Source organism: Coenobita brevimanus, chromosome 23 (assembly GCF_032717465.1).
Source record: "Coenobita brevimanus isolate Jiangsu-jjx chromosome 23, ASM3271746v2, whole genome shotgun sequence".
Taxonomy (NCBI): Eukaryota; Metazoa; Arthropoda; class Malacostraca; order Decapoda; family Coenobitidae; genus Coenobita; species Coenobita brevimanus.
In genome coordinates, this window is record NC_136976.1 from 50,165,561 (window position 1) to 50,180,579 (window position 15,019).

General features: G+C 41.5%; 1 protein-coding gene across 1 annotated transcript in view; it reads right to left on the reverse strand.

The window, feature by feature from the left end:
- The window catches only part of LOC145392702 (malonyl-CoA decarboxylase, mitochondrial-like), a 203,782-nt gene that overhangs the window by 76,075 nt on the left and 112,688 nt on the right, over positions 1–15,019 (reverse strand). Inside the window, exons 7-8 of the mRNA XM_080267005.1 lie at positions 11,510–11,610; positions 1,207–1,351 (exon numbers count right to left, since the gene is read on the reverse strand). Of these exons, the coding sequence (XP_080123131.1) occupies positions 1,207–1,351; positions 11,510–11,610 (246 nt within the window). The remainder of the gene's footprint in view (positions 1–1,206; positions 1,352–11,509; positions 11,611–15,019) is intronic.

A 15,019-nucleotide genomic window follows, 5' to 3' on the forward strand; every position in this document is an offset into this window, starting at 1 on the left:
TGGATGGTGAGTGCCCCCACCTACCACAAACTCAAATTAACATAAACTTTCCTGATTCAGGACGGTTTCCGTACCATCACGTATGAACCTTGGTATTTGTAACTGTGTACAAGTTAATAAAATGTATTTATAAAATCTGACAATTTTCTCAGTACAGCAAAGAGACTTTTGGTAAAAAGAAGAAGCCCCCCATATCAATCCTTCCCAATCAAAAACATTAAAAATTTTGAGGAAATCATGCATATATCCAAAAAGCTTAATTTCTTCCAACATATGGCAACTACAGTATATATCTATTACTTATGGGTCAAACATATGGCAACTACAGTGTATCTTTATTACTCATGAGTCAAATATATGGCAGCTACAGTATATCTTTATTACTTATGGGTCAAACATATGGCAGCTACAGCATATCTTTATTAATTATGGGTCAAACATATGGCAGCTACAGTATATCTTTATTAATTATGGGTCAAACATAATTTCTATGGAAAGAAAAACTTTCCTAATTTTTGCATCTCAATTTGTACTTCTTCCCTACATCTTATCAGCACCTGTTTCCTTCCAATTATTCAACCTCATCAAACCATTCTTCATTTCTGCCATTTTGTAAGTGGGATTGCCCACCATCCACTCACCTGACATATTGCTATTTTACCTACAGGCATACATATTAAACACAGTACAATAAAAGCTCCATTAACCAGCATCCTATGCACTGGCACATCCATACAACCAGAACACAAATTCGATCCGGCATGGGGTAGAAAATATTCCAGATACCGGTCATCCCCCTATAATTCTTGATTAGTTCTGTACAGTACAGGATAAAGTAGTGTATGCAGCTAAGTTTTCAAAATTATTTTGGTCTGTAACATAGGCTAAATTTTTTTATAAATAATTTTGGGTAATGTTTGCTGGTTTGTGTTCAGTCCTGTACAATTTCTCTTGCTGTCTTTTTTTGTGTATTGTAGTGTATCTGTACTGTATCTTACCTGTACTGTATCTAATACTGAATAATGTACTTTATGAAATAAAGTTCCAAGTTTGGTCCTATTCATTTGTCTGACCTCCCAGAAAATTTCTAAGAGTAACATTCAGTTACCAGAAAATTCCATATCCGGAATGGAAGAATCCCCATGCATTCCGGTTAACTGAGCTTTTACTGTACTTAAACAAAAGGAGTGTGAACTGCGTAGGTACCTCTCTGTGCACGTGCCATTGTACTGGTGAGCCATTTGACAAAGCCGGGTATTGGGGAAAGACTGGAGAACTGGGTCATCTGTGGAAACTCTGCCTTCAGCTCATACACTACCCGCTTGATCAGGTAATTACCCAGCTCGATGCCCTAAGATAGGGGGAAACTGTTAAATAGCTTAAAGTGTGAAGAAAGACTGTGTATTACAAGTTATCTGATTATATGTAATATACTAAATATAGGACGGCACCCCACACTAAAACAGTGGGTTCTATACCAAAACCCTCTATGTGTGAGCCCTTGGAATTTGGTGCCTTAGACTCACCAAGTGCCATCCCATGATATCAGGTGATGATTTGCTGAACAGAAAAAAGGACTTCGATGATAAAACAATGGCTGAGAGGTGCACTGGTTCTGTGAATCTCCCCCTGGTGTGGTTCATACACATTCCTACCAGGTGGTCTTAGTACCATCCTCGTATGTGGTAAGCATTTGTTTGTTTACCCTCATGATTTAAGGTCCACAAGGTAGGAATGAAGAAACATGATGACAGGTAGGTGTTAACCCTTCAGGTCCTAAACGGCCCTGTGGGGGTTTGCATTACTTTGACACCCTGACCTAAAAATCCTGGTAGAGCAATTGCAATAAAAAAATACATTCAAATTTTCCCTCTTCTTACTTGATGTAACCTACTCCAAGACCATCCCAGCTACGAGCTGAGAGGGAGGGAAGAGGGCTCCAGACTGCCAATAGAGTGGGAGGTGAGCCCCCCTCACCCTCTCTCTCCCTCTACCTACCCCCTCAGTCAATACCTTTTGTGATGTATCCCACTCTTTCTACCCTTCCTACTCCCACTAGAGCATAGAGGTGAGGTTTGGTTGTAGCAGTGACTTCCCTCCTGCCCCCCCCTTTCCACTCACATTACCACCCCCAGCTTGGCTGCTGAGAGACATATCCCTCACCACTTCTCCTTCCTACTTGATTGTGCAGATAAAGATGATATTTCCACGCTCTACACTCCCTCCCTCTGGAAATTCCCCACCCTCCCTCCACCTTCCTCCTATCCTCGATTGTGTTACTCCCCCTACACCCTTGCATGATGCATCAAATATGGATTCATTTCCAGACTTTATTGCACCTTACAAACCTTAAATAAGACTTAGCTTCTATTGTAGCAATTCCTAATGTATGTATAGCAATATGTGTGTATGTTATTAGCTCAATGTAATGTATATTTTTAGAAATTTACCATGCATTACTGTATTTTTCTGTGGGTTACATTTCTATGCCACTGCTTTTTACACCTTTAGCGTTGTAATTACGTTTTCCTGCGGTAAGTGAAACATTTTTGCACATACTAAGCTGCGTAATATCTTCATGTTACACATATATCATGATATTTTAATATATTATCATGTTTATAGTATTGAGTTCCATGATGAATGTATCATTCTATTTTTTACATGAATTTTTTTTTTTTTCCCCTGGATTTTTTTTTTTTTTTTTTTTCAGGATATGATATTTTTCCATCAGGTTTAGTTAGGCAATGTTCATTCATGTCTAGGAACATTATTCACCTTGAATAACGTGAGTTTTGACAGGTGAGTCACCATAATGAGGCCATTTTCTGTGACATACCGCCTCTCACCAGGCTGGGAAGGGTAACTATTATTTTCTTTGCCGCGCTGCTGTGTGAGAACTACCTGGTCAGTCTGGACAAGACTCACATCCTTGGGTGTGTAAAATCTTGTCTTGAAATATATGCCACAAATTTTTACATTTACAATACTGTACTTGAAAAAACACCCCTTTTTTGTGGTTCAGGGGAGGGACAGCAGGTTGAGCGAATTGTGGACTTTAGGGATTACAATACTTTATGTTCAGATTTTGTATGCAGACCGATGAGAGTTGGTCACATCTTTGTTTATGTTTCTAGTCACATGCCTTTCCTCTAACTTTTGCTCTGTTGAGCACCACCTCTCCTCCTCTAAACCTCACCTTCTTTTTCTAACTGAGACTCAGATGTCTGAGGCAACTGACAGCAAACCCTTTTCTGTATCCTCCTACTTCCTCTATACTCATTTCAAAGCCAAAGGTGGCTGTTGTGTATATATACGCAACGACTTATCTTGCTCTCGTGTTCCGGAACTCGATTCTTCTGAATTCTCTACACTCTGGCTTCGGCTTTCCTGTCATTCTCTGACTAAATATATCTGTGCTGTTTACTTATCCCCTAATTCTACTGACTATCAAAAATTCTTGGACTATCTTACTTCTACGATGGAACACATTCTATCCACTTCTCCTATCTCTGAAATCTCCATTCTAGGAGATTTCAATGTTCACCATCACCTTTGTCTCTCCGCTCCTTTCATTGATCCAGCTGGTGAACAAGCCTACATCTTTTCTATCCTTAATGACCTAGAGCAGATTGCACAGCATTCTACCCATATCCCAGACCATCCTGGAGAGAGCTCCAACATACTTGACCTCTTCCTTACAACTAATCCTTCTGCTTACACTGTTAATCTTTTCTCACCGTTGGGCTCCTCCGATCACAACCTTATCACCTTAACCTATCCTATCACTCCGGTATGGCCTGTGGACCCTCCAGGGAAACGTCGTCTGTGGCATTTTGGAGCCGTGGATTGGGAGGCCCTCAGGCAGTACTTCTTTGATTTTCCCTGGAATGATTATTGCTTCCATAGTCAGGAGCCATCTGAATGTGCCTTGCGCATTACGGAGGTTATTCTCTCGGGCATGGAAACATACATTCCTTTCACATATCCTTTGACTAACGCAAGAAAGCCTTGGTTTAATCACGCTTGTTCTAATGCTGTCCGCAACAAGGAGAGGCCCTACAAAAGGTACCGGAGCCAACCCTACCTTGAATCACATCATCTTTATGTTTCTGCCCGGAATCGTGCTAAGTCTGTTCTTCGCTCTGTTAAAAATAATTTCATCCGTACTAAATGCTCTCAACTCTCCAACTCAAATTCTTCCAGCTCCTTCTGGCACCTTGCCAAAAACCTTTCTAACAACTTTACCTCATCATCCTTCCCTCCTCTTTTCTACTCTGATGGTTCTGTAGCTATTTCTTCTACTGATAAAGCAGATCTCTTCGCACAGACTTTCTCCTCCAATTCCACCTTAGACGATTCCGGTGCTGTTCCTCCATCACTTCCCGCCTCTGACTTCCTCATGGCTGACATTAAAATTTCTTCAGCTGGTGCATTTTCTGCCATCACTGGCCTCAATACTAACAAGGCATATGGGCCTGATGGAGTCCCTCCTGTTGTTCTCAAGAACTGTGCTTCTGTGCTTACACCCTGCCAAGGCAAACTCTTTTGCCTTTGTCTGTCAACTTGTACCTTTCCTTCTTGCTGGAAGTTTGCTCTCATTCAGCCAGTCCCAAAGAAGGGTGACCACTGCCAACCCTCCAACTATCATCCAATTGCTTTAACGTCCTATATTTCAAAAGTTTTTGAGTCAATTCTCAATAGAAAAATTTTAAGGCATCTTTCCTATCACAACCTTCTTTCTGATCGTCAGTACAGGTTCCGTCAGGGATGCTCCACTGGTGATCTTCTCACCTACCTTTCAGACTCCTGGTCATCCTCCTTTCGGGACTTTGGCGAAAGCTTTGCCACTGCACTTGACAACTCAAAGGCTTTCGATCGAGTCTGGCATAAATCTTTAATTTCCAAACTGTCCTCTTACGGTTTCTATCCTTCTATCTGTGCCTTCATTGATAGCTTCCTTTCTGGTCATTCTATAGCCGCTGTTGTAGACGGCCATCGTTCTTCTCCTAGATCTATCAACAGTGGTGTTCCTCAAGGCTCTGTCCTATCACCAACTCTCTTCCTTTTATTCATCAATAATCTTCTAAGCTGTACATCTAACCCTATCCATTCATATGCTGATGACTCCACCCTTCACATTTCCATTCGGTTCCCGCAACGCCCATCTCAGCAGTTACTTCAGCAAACAATGAGGCTATGGCACACCTAATGTCTGACTTGGCTCGTATCTCTAACTGGGGCAATAATACTCTTGTTGTTTTTAATGCATCTAAGACTCAGTTCTTACACCTATCAACCCGTCAAAATCTTCCACAGGTATACCCACTAATGTTTAATGATATTCATCTTAATCCTGCATCAACCTTGAAAATGCTTGGGGTTTCATTTACACGGGACTTATCTTGAAAAGATCATATTACATCTCTTGTAAAATCTGCTTCCAAGAGATTGGGTGTGCTAAGCCAACTCCATTCTTTCTTTACCCCTGCACAATTGTTGACTCTATACAGGGGTTTTATCCGCCCCTGTGTGGAGTACAACTCTCATGTGTGGGGAGGCTCGCCACATACAGCTGTTCTCAATGGTGTGGAGTCAAAGGCTTTTCGTTTCATTAACTCTCCTCCTCTTACTGACTCCCTTCAACCTCTGTCTCTTCGCCGCACTGTTGCATCTTTATCTCTTTTCTATCGCTACTTTAATGGTCACTGCTCCTCTGAACTGTCTGCATGCATTCCTCCACCTCCACGACGGGCGCGTAGCACCCATCTAGCAGCAAACTCTCATCCCTTTTTCTGTCCAACTCTCTAATGCAAGAGTTAACCATTACTCCCAGTCCTTCATTTATGCAACAGGTCAACTCTGGAACTGTCTCCCTCTGTCTGTATTTCCTGCTGCCTATGATCTCTAGTCTTTCAAACGCAGTGTGTCCAGGCATCTCGAAATGAATGGATCTTGAATTTGGCTCTCTCTTGTGTTTTGTTTTTTCTCTTGGAAGGAACTGTTGTTGCGGGCTCATGGCCTTTGGTTTCTTCTTCCTCGCATTAAAAAAAAAAAAAAAAAAAAAAGGGGGGGGGGGAAGCTCAGCTTCAGTACTGCTGCAGAATAAAATGGATTTATCCACCAATGATGCTTTCACTACTACCTCTATGTCATGGAGGTCTAAGTTTGTTAATGCTGGTAGCAAAGAATAGTTTATAATTGGAGAGGAAATTATAGGTACAGTAATTACATTTTTTTTTTTTTTTTTTTTTTTTTTTTTTTTTTTAATGTGTCCGACTCTGGGCAAAGGCTTCAGGGCCTATATCTCGGGGGCAGTAGCCTATCCCAAGGCCCAGTAGTCCTCCTACACCTCCACATGTCACCACTTCGGCGCTAACACCCACCGTCCATATTGAATACATGCTAGGGCTGTCTCATACAGGACTGGTGTATTGGTATTAGCGGGGGTATTTTTACGACATGTCGGCGGGTCATCTTGTAGATCAGGAAAGTCTGCTCCTATGAAATTCAAATCCTTAAACTGTTCCCTGCCCCAGCTGGGATTCGAACCTGGGTCCTTCAGGACTGCAGGCCGCCTCTCTACCGATTCAGCCACCGCCTGGCCAACTGGAAAGCTTTAAGTCAAGTAAATTTTGCTTTTTTAGGGTCGTATTCACAGTCATCCCCAATGCCATTCCCAACAGCCTTAACAGCTCTGAACACATGTTTTGGTTTTCACAGGTTCCCCCAACCAGTCTTCAGAGGCCTTCATTTGGAGGCTGTGTTTGGGCTGTCCAAACAAAATACTGGAACATTCTTGGGGTAGAGCTGGGATCCCCAACAGATGGATCTGAATCAACTTAAAAGAATTGGTCTAATATATATTTTTATCAGTATTTTGAAAACATATACATGATGTAATACGGTACTGTTGAGATAATTATACACCCTGTACAGAAAATGCCTCATACAGATGTGTAACAACTTATGTGAATTTAACTTGACTTTGACTACATGCAATTTAAAATACTGTACAAATATTTTATATTTTAATATTTAATTTCAAAGTGCATATGCAGGTAAAAAATTCAATTACTGCACAGTCTGTACCAGATGGATCTGAATCAACTAAAAAGAATTGGTCTAATGTATATTTTTATCAATGTTTTGAAATCATATAAACAATGTAATACAGTACTGATGAAATAGTTATAAACCCTGTAGAGAAAATGCCTCATACAGTTGTGTAACAACTTATGTGAATTTAACTTGACTTTGACTACAAGTAATTTAAAATACTGTACAAATATTTAATAGTTTAATATTTAATTTCAAAGCGCAGGCGCAAGTAAAAAATTCAAATACTGCACAATCTATAAGCTCGCATGCACAAGTGCATGCGTGCACGATACCCTAAACTCAGAGGAATACAATAAATGGTGAAGAGATAGAAATTAAAAAAAGGGAGGAATTATAATATATAAAAAAAAAAAAAAAAAAAAATCTACAAGTCAAAGAAAATGAACTAGATATACCCTCACAAGTAGAAATGATTGCAGTACAGATTAATACATCTGATGGGAAAGTAATTGTGGCAAATTTATACATGCCACCCAAAACAAACATTTCGGTATCTGTGACTGCTAATATCCTCTTCCTTCACTGCCCAGGTCTCACTACCATGCAGTGTTGCACTTTGAACACATGATCCATACAAAGATCCCATAGCATGGAGGGATAGCCCTCATAATGTCAGGAGAGGCAACAGCTCCCTGAACTTCTTCCAACTATTCCTCACTCTAGCCACAGAGCTAGCTCCAACCCAACCTTCAGTACATAACATATCTCCCAAGCAAGAAAACTCTTCCACGCACTCAAGAGACTCACCAGTGAGACCAATCCTTGAGTGCATGACAATCTCCACATGCTCTCCCTGACACACCACACACATGTTAGCATTATCTCACTGTCTACCTCCAATACCATTACATCTCTTATGCACCCACTTATCACAAACACTGCACAAGTTGGAAATACTTCCCATGCCCTTGTGGCAAACCACACATGGCCTCCTCCTTTTTTTGACAGTACTGCCACCAATTCTTGATATTATCACTTGTTTACTCTGGATTTACTCTCAAGCTCTTGTGCCCATACCATCTCTCCACTTCCTAAATCTTTCCTCGACCTTCCTTTCACTCTCTGCAATCAACACCAAATCATTGGCATGCAACATCTCCCATGGGAGTCCATTTTTAAAGTCATGTGAGAGGGGTTCAAGCACCATAATAAACAACAAGGGGCTAAAGACTGACACCTGATGCACACCAATATTCATGGGAAACTCATCACTCAACTCTCCATTCACTCTCACCTGGGTGTGAGCACCTACATACACAGCCATAACCATTCTAACCAGCCACTCCTCAATCCCAAGCTTTCTCAATGCCCATTACCTCCTTGGGGATTCTGCCAAAGGCTTTCTCCAAATCAATAAAAACAAAGTACAGATCCCTTTTCATTCATTCACCATCCAATCTTACATTGCCCCATTAGGAGCGTACGAGCCCGGGGCTAGGCAAGTTGGTCCTGACATTTAAGATGAGAGTGACCAGCCTCACTCATCCGAGTGGCATTATGTGAGCAATAATCCCCAACCACCCCTTGGATATAAACCTTCACCAGCTCAATCCGATTGGAGCTCCGTAATTACCCACTGAACCACCATGCGACAAAATTTGGTTATATGGTTACCACCCAGCGTAGTAAATGGTTTCCTGGAGTATAGGAAACCATTTGGCTTGTCACTCAATGTAGAGTCACCAACAGGCAGAAGGAAGAGGAAAGAATAAAGGAAAGACAGAAGAGGGAGTGCAAAGTCACCTGTAGGTAGAAGGACGAGGAAAGAATGAAGGAAAGAAAGACAGAAGAGGATGGAAGGAAAGAGGGATGGAGGAAAGGAAAGGGCAGACACCCGAGAGCAGCAATACATCGAGTGAGTGGATGGTAAGCTCCCTCACCTACCACTAAGATCCCTTTTCTTTCCTATATATTTTTCCTGCAGCTGGTGAACAATGAATATGACATCAATTGTCCCTCTGCCTGGAATAAACCCAAATTGCGTCTCATCAATGTTCACTCTTTCTCTAATCATACCTTCTAAAACTCTCACCATTAACTTCATCCTCTGGACCAAAAGTTTTATGCCTCTAAGTTCCTCTTTCCAGGCTATCACCCTTCCCCTTGAACACATTTACAATCACATTCTTCTGACAATCATCTGGGACAGTCCACTCGTATATAATCGTATTTATCAAATCAGTAACTAACCACACTCCTGTATCTCCAGAGGCTTTCAGCATTTCAGCAGTCAACCCAGACACACTGCCACCTTCCCCACCTGCATCATCCTGCCTACTGTCCTGCTCACAATAGCAGTATCAATCAAAGGCCAAGGGCCAAATGCTAGATCTGCTGACTCCAAACCTTCCCTGTTTCAGTCAAACTTCTCATTCACGAACTGGTTATAATGCTCCCTCCAAACATTTTTAGTATCCTCACTGTCCACTGCCTTTCCTTCATCATTCTTCAAACAGTGCTCACCTATGATAACCCTGTTTTCCCACTTCATCTGATTGGCCACCTTACATACCATATTCTTCCTTACCACACTACTGTATCTAGGTTACCCAGTAAAAGTCTCTGAGACTCAGATTTTGCCCTGAATACCACTTTTCTAGCCCTAAGCTTGGCAGCCAAGTATTCTTCTTTGCCACCCCTTTTCCATTCCCAGAAAAGCCTTCCTCTTTCCTTAACTGCAGTTACTACACTCTCATCCCACCATCATGTTACTTTACGTCTTCAAGGGGCCCCTTGTCCATCCACACACTGAATCAGTACATATTAAAATCAATACCATACTGTACTCACCTAGTGTTGGTATCAACGGAGGGTAGATACGCATAAATACATCCTCACTATACAGCAATCAAACCACAAGGGCACAGAGCACTGAGAGGCCACAAGGTTAGTCACAGCACTACAGTAATAAGTGAGGCATGGAAGGCGATAGACTATGTCACAGCACAAGAGCACAGTGCACAAATACATGCTCACTGTACAGCATCCATGGGAGAGACTAAAGAGCAACAGTAGGCTCTGTGTGCCGGGCGGGCTGCTCCGCAATGCACTGTGATTGGCTGGCGTGTTCCAGGGTCTGCCTGTGCACCGATTGGGCCCCATGTCTGAGCCGGATGATACACCTCATCGCTGGAAAGTGCACAGTACCAGCGACTGCTTCCTGTTTCTGAGCCACATATTGCATAATATTGCCAGATACTGTTTTAACAGAGCTGAACAAAAAGCTCCAGAACTTCCACTGGCCCAGATATTGTGACAATGGATAACTGTGAGTTCACTGTACATGGAAAGACACTAAATTCACAATAACTGAAAATTCTGTGCCTTGTCGTGTTAGTAAGGGCTGGTTTGCAAAGTTTTGTGAACATCATCAACTACAGTACAGTATTATGGTAAGCAAAAAATACTATTCATGTCAGTATCACTTTATTAAGTCTACAGACAATCCAATATGACTTTAATCATACTATAATGTGTATCATTCATATATCAGTAAAAAAAAAATTCTGCACGCCAAACTGGAACTGTGAGGAAAATTTTGAATTTTCTCTTCGCTATTAGCATTATTTAAAAAAAAAAAAAAAAAAAAAAAAAAAAAATTGTGCAGAGTCTGCCTGCACACTAGATTTTGGGGATGTATCAGCCACACAAAATGAGGGTAAAAATTCACTTAGAGTGCAAAAGGAAGTCTTTAAAAGTGAAACTGAGAGTAATGTTGATGAGGCTGCCTTATGTGGTATGAAAGATGTGAGTAGATTAATTTACAGGTGACAGAAAAGGAGGAGGAGGAAGAGTGGCTGTGAGTGGGAGAGAGGTATGTGACAATAAAGTAGCCTGGAGGCAGTTTTGTCAGAGTCATCCCCTGTCACAAGGGTTTCAGAGAGGGAGCATGCCACCAGTTGATGACTGACGAATGATTGTAAGACTGGCGGTGGTGCTGGTGGTGGTGACCTCTTCAATATAATTTTTTTCCTGCCAGACGGCTTTATTTAATTAAGAAGAAAGACATTATTTTGAAAGCATACGGGCTTTATTTAATTAAGAAGAGAGACTTATTATTTTGAAAGCATACAAGTCTCCATTTACCTATTCAGTGTGACAGCTTCCTCTGCAGATTATTCTTGTTATCACCACATTATATTATTCAGTTTTGAAGGGGCATCTTCTAATAAAAAGGCTCAATATATGAGAATGACAGCCTTAATGGAAATTATGAGAACAGAGTATGATGAAAAAGAACTCTTTGTGAAATTTTTAGGCAAAGGGCAAACACAATACTGTACTGTATGGCATACCAGGTACTAAAACATGCATATGGTGGTAAGGCAAGCTATTTTGCTACACAGATACAAACAACAAAGAATATACAGTACATCACTGATCTAACCTGGAGTCCCTTTTGTGTGGATGTTATGGAGTAAAATACTGCTGTGTTGATGGATGATGGATCCTCGCACTCCTGCTTCATACTGTTTTCACTGGCTTCATCTGTTCCAGAGACAAAAAGACAGAAATAGCACCTCTGGTGCTCGATGGAAAGAGACAAGACAAGACAAAAACTGCAGAAGATAATATTACTGTTCAGAATATGATAAACTAAATAGGCTAGCATTTTATCCAGAACCTTATCAACAAGGCTTTGCAGGCACTACACATTTGTATTTCTAAATATTTACAGAAACTGGTGGGTTTTAGCATAAAACTCTGTATTGGTGCCTTAATGGACATAGAGCCTCTACTGTCAAGTCTGTTATAGGCATCAACTATTTCTCAGTAGAAAAGATCTTCACTGAAAATCATCAGCTACACACTTACATAATCCTGTGAATCTCCTCTAGGTCAGCTGTGGAGGATCTCATCAGAATGAATCAAAGTCAGATGTTTACGAAAGTTTAGGTATGAGCAGATGTGAACTGAAGGGCCAGGAAGGCAGTATTAAAGCACAACATCCCTTATGCCAAGAAAATATGGGTTTTATTTTAAAACCCACTTATTCACTGGTCTCTGCAGGGTGTAGTGCCCAAAAGTAAGAGTACCACTTGCTGAAGGAGGATAATACAGCCAGGCCAAAAAGGGAAAAAGGGCAATCCCCTCCTAAAATTCAACTTCTGCCCTCCCCACCCTATTTAACTAACTAGGCTATATGGTGGACAAAATAACTGTCACAGTGGGATAAAGGTAAGCCACCTCCAGGTTTACAGAACTACTGGTGGAAGTGGCAACCACCAACTTAAAATTTAATTCTTAAAGTGTAAGACTACGAAAAAATAGAGTTGAGAAATGAGGAATAAAAACTAAATTTTATTCACAATGCTCAGACTAACAAGGAACCTTCTACAAACAACAAATAATCACAGTGCTTAAACTAACAGGAAATCTTCTATAAACAACAAATATCACAGTGCTCAGACTAACAAGGAACCTCCTATAAACAACAGACATTCAAAGTGCTCAGACTAACAGCAAACCTTCTATAAACAACAGACATTTGCAGTACTCAGACTAACAGGGAAGTATAATAATCATCATCATCATTATCATCTAATCCTGTGTTGCCCCATGAGAAGCATAGAAGTGTCGGTTCTGACATTTAAGATGGAAGTGACCAGCCTCACTCATCCCTGAGTGGCATTACATGTGTAACAAACCCCAACCTCCCTTTGGATATAAACTTGCCCAGGCTCAGTCTAACTGGAGTGCCTTAATTACTCACTAAACCACCAGGTGCCATAATTAGTTTATATGGTTACCACCCAGCATAGCAAATGGTTTCCTAGTGCACAAGAAACCATTTGACTTGTCACTCAGTGCAGAGTCAGCCGTAGGCTGAAGGAAGCAGAAAATGAAGCAAAGAAAAACAGAAGAGGGCATGTAAAGTCACCCATAGGCAGAAGGAAGAGGGAAAGAATGAAGGAAAGAAATACAGAAGAGGAAAGAAGGACGAGAGGAAAGGGCAAGACACCAGAGAGCAACACTACATCGAGTGAGTGGATGGTGAGCATCCCCACCTACCACTAGGAATAATAAGTAATAGGTGTAGTAGTAGTAGTAGTAGTAGTAGTAATAATAATAATAATAATAATAATAATATAATAATAATAATAATAATAATCTATTCATAAGGTCTCTCTGCTGAATCCACAAGGTCTCTCTGCTGCTTAAAGTGTACATTTCCCGGTAAATAAATAAGTCTAATAGTACTTGGGTTTTGTTTCCGTTATATTAATCGTGATTTCAGACAATCCGGGCATACCTTCACACCATATACCTGGATAATTGGGCTATCTCCGTATATATGGGTCTAGGGGTCTCTGGCTCTTGCTTTGGGCATGACTGAAGGACAAACAAACAATGCAGCTCTTCTGTACATATACTATATGTATATATATATATATATATATATATATATATATATATATATATAGTTTCATTTGTTTCATTTTTAAAGGCTCCAACATGCTTGCATGCGTGGGCCTGGGTCACCTAATGGCGGCTCTCCATGCTGCACGATCTGTTCAGTCCCTTAACCCTGAGGTCACACTTAATGACCTCGTCCCATGTCTTTCTCAGTCTACCCTTCATAACCCCACCCCCAATATTAACACTTCTCACCTTCCTCACCCAATTATCATCCTCCATCCTCTCCACATGTCCAAACCATCTCAATCTACCTCTCCTCATCACAACACCAATACACTCCAGTCCCATCCTACCTCTCAACTCTTCCATCATAAACCCAGCTCCCCCAGACCTTGCATGCAGGGACGCACTACACATCCACCTAATCACTGTCATTTCTGTATGTCTGTGCCTGCAAATATCCTCCTCCTTTACTGCCCAGGTCTCACTACCATACAGCATTACACTCCTAACACATGCTGCACAAGGCCCCTTAGCATGTAGGGAGAGTCCTCTCAATGTCAGGAAAGGCTACAGCTCCCTGAACTTCTTCCAATCACTTCTCACCCTAGCCACAAAGCTAGCTCCAGTCCCACCTCCAGCACACAACATGTCTCCCAAATAACAAAACTCTTCCACACACTCAAGAGATTCACCAGCAAGTTCAATCCTTTCACACCTGACAATATCCATCTGCTCTCCCCGACAAGCTGTACACATAAAATCAGCACTATCTCGCAGTCTACCTCTGATACCACTATATATATATATATATATATATATATATATATATATATAATATACAGTACTCGTCAGAAATATTCAGCGTTGTCCGCCGGGCGCACAATACTTATGGCCCAAAAAGAATCACCCATTTTTGGGGGTAAGAATTGAGCCACAAGTTTGAGCTCCGAGCATGACGTCACGGTAGCCTGAGGCCTTCCGACACGCTGGTTGGTTCCCGCCTCAGTCGCCCACGGGCTGTCTGAGAGAGAGGAACTCCGCCGAGTGTCCCTCTCAAATTGCGCCATTTTTTACCGAGTGTCCCGCAGTGTTTTGGCCTTTAAAACTTTGTTATGGCACCTACCCGTGAACTATCGAGTGAAATCATATCCCAGATCATTGCTCTAAAGGAGGCAGGCCACCAGACAAAGGAAATTAGTGAATTGGTTGGTGTGGCACGATCGACAGTGCGTCGTTGGTGTGCGCGGTTTCGGGAGGAAAACAGTGGTGAAGTTCCCACAAAGAAACCGAGGTCTGGTAGGCCTAGGAAAACTTCCCCAAGGTCTGTTAATGTTTTAAAACGTGCAGTGGAGTTTAATCCTCGTGTGAGTGCAAGGAAAATTAAGGAGAGCAACCCAGAAGTGTTTGGTGAGGTGTCAGTGAGAACAGTGTCTCGTAGGGTGCATGAGCTTGGTTACACAAGTCACAGGCCTGTGAAAAAGCCTCTTCTCTCTAGCAGCCAGAGAATTCGTAGGCTTGCCTTTGCTAATAAATA